The sequence below is a fragment of the Nicotiana tomentosiformis genome, chromosome 7 (genome assembly GCF_000390325.3).
Source record: "Nicotiana tomentosiformis chromosome 7, ASM39032v3, whole genome shotgun sequence".
Taxonomy (NCBI): domain Eukaryota; kingdom Viridiplantae; phylum Streptophyta; class Magnoliopsida; order Solanales; family Solanaceae; genus Nicotiana; species Nicotiana tomentosiformis.
The window spans coordinates 18,527,340-18,529,779 of record NC_090818.1 but is presented as its reverse complement, the minus strand read 5'-3'; the positions used below and the strand labels follow the sequence as shown (position 1 = coordinate 18,529,779).

Sequence of the window (2,440 nt, the reverse complement as noted above, 5' to 3'; positions counted from 1 at the left end):
AATCAGTAATTCTTGATCACCAAAAAAAAGAAAGAAAAGATTTTATCATTTCTGTAGATGTAGGGGTAAGGATTTCCATAAACTCAGTAGATGGTGGGGTTCCACTGTTAATGACTTTAATTCTTGGCCATACAATTCTTCTTCTTCTTTCTTTAGTGATCTAAAATTTGACTTGGTAGCCACTCATCAACCAAATATCATGGTTCATAATTTCATATAACATTCTACTTCCCCTACCCCCCCCCCCCTTCCTGGCAATACCCAAGATCCTCTTTTGAAGTTTCTTGCCTTAATTTTTCTTAAGAGAAACCCGATCATTTTAAGCCAATTTACTTAATTAACCCTTAAGAAATAACATAATTGATTTTATACCATCAACGTATAGTGAAATGGATAAATTCCTCCAAAAAGTGTTTTCTTTAATGGGTTGCAACATATTAATACCGGGTTCAATTGAACCCAGTATTTTTGATGTTGAGTATAAATTTATATATAAAAATCTAATAAAATTGTAATAAATAGTAGCTCCGAACTCATAGCTTTAAAAAAAATAAAGAATTCAATACTAAAAACCCTTATAGGTTGAATCCATAAAGTTTAATCTTGGATCCGCCACTACCTGCATGAATTCGAATTAGTCTGACATCAATGTGAATATCAGATTCGAACGAAAAACAAAAAAAAAAAATTGATTTTACAAAATCAGAAAATATGGTAGAATAGTCTGAGTTAACTATAGTATATACTCTTCCTGAAATGAAAACTCTTATATATTTAATTTATTACTTAATTAAGTCTAACAAAATAACCCAAAAAAGAAGGTGCATGAAAAAGTAGTCTAAAATTGTTAAACAATGACCATTTTGTCCTATAGTGGCAATATTGTCTTTCTAACCACATTCCAATTTTCCCCACGAAAATCATGCTTAGAAACAAGATACCCCCTGCATTCACAAACTCCTATAAATGGCCACTCTCAACCACAATTTGTGGCATCTCTATTTTCTTCAAATTACAAGACTTAAAAATGTGTCAAGGAAGAAACGAAGGTGAAGAGGATAGTACACTAAAAACTTATTGCCTGAAAGAGGGAAAGGCAAATATTGGCTCTAAAATTTATTGTGAGCTGTGTAGTTCAGAAGCTTCTGTTTATTGTCAAGCCGACGATGCTTATCTTTGCTGGAAATGCGATAAATGGGTTCATGGGGCTAATTTCTTGGCTCAGAGACATGTAAGGTGCCTTCTTTGCGGTGTTTGCCGGAGCTTGACGCGACGGTTTCTGGTCGGAACTTCGTCGGAGGTGATTTTGCCTACGGTTTTTACTTTGGGACAGAGAAGTAGAAGGAGAGATGCTGATTCTGAATCAACTGACTCCAGAAAAGAGCCTTTCTTGTTTCTTTGATGTGTTAAGTTTTTTTTTCCATGGTTCCAATTATTCCAAATGAATAGCTAGCAAAGAACTTCGGACTACTACATGATATATGCATCAAGTTGCTTTTCTTCTCTTTTGCTTTAATTTCGGTCTTGGATTAATTCTAGAGTAATGTAAATTCATGATTGTATAATATTAGCGGTTAATTTAATGGATAATAATTCAACTCATCGCACTAAAGTTACTAAATATTCTTGTAATAAGAGAATCACTCAAGTTTACCTAAAAACACATAGTGTAGTCCATGTGACTTGTGAGGGAAGGGGTGACATTTTTTTTAAAATCTTGTTAAATTTATAGTAATTTTTGTCTTTTACACTTTATAATTTGATGTTTAATGAACGAAACATAAGCCAATTTTTCCAAATTTCAATTTAAGTAATATTAGGGTCAACAATGATTTAACAAATTATCTAAAAAAAACAAATATACGAGTAAAATGCTCAAATACACCAGGTTATGGTAGAAAGTCAGTAGATTGTTGAAAGTTTTTCCTTTTCTATTCAGTACTCAGTAGTATTAGTAGCTCATGTACTTTCATATTCTTAGATCTATATTACATCATGTTGTTTAGTTCACTTCAGTTATCGTCCCCTCTTGTTACTATTTGGAACTATTTATTCTTTTATTCCTCTTTTTCTTCTCTCTTCATATTCTTTCTTTTTCTTCTCCTCTAGTCTTCTTTCTTTCTCACCTTTTATGAGTCGAGAGTCCATTGGAAATAACTTCTACCTTCATTAGGTAAGGGTAAGACCTGCGTACACACTATCCTGCTCGGACCCGCACTTATGAGAATATACTGGGTTTGTTGTTGTTGTTGTTGTTATTGTTGTTGTTGTTGTTGTTGTTGTTGTTGTTGTTGTTGTTGTTGTTGTTGTTGTTGTTGTTGTTGTTGTTAAATAACTGGTTCTAAGGGTTCGTGTGATTATCAGGATGAGATCAACATGGATATCCCGTCTGATTAGCTATCCCACTTTTTTTATAGAACAATTAACTAGATTAACAACC

The 2,440-nt window shown here is 33.0% G+C and overlaps 1 protein-coding gene across 1 annotated transcript; it reads left to right on the top strand.

The window, feature by feature from the left end:
• The first annotated feature begins 1,027 nt into the window (after positions 1-1,027).
• Positions 1,028-1,402, top strand: LOC104120314 (B-box domain protein 30-like). Its single transcript, XM_009632055.1, has one exon. The coding sequence runs from the start codon at positions 1,028-1,030 to the stop codon at positions 1,400-1,402; it is 375 nt and encodes a 124-aa protein (XP_009630350.1).
• Positions 1,403-2,440: the final 1,038 nt, after the last annotated feature.

Bases quoted from the DNA above. Each gene is read 5' to 3' on its own strand.
- LOC104120314 (XM_009632055.1), top strand. From the start codon at position 1,028: ATGTGTCAAGGAAGAAACGAAGGTGAAGAGGATAGTACACTAAAAACT.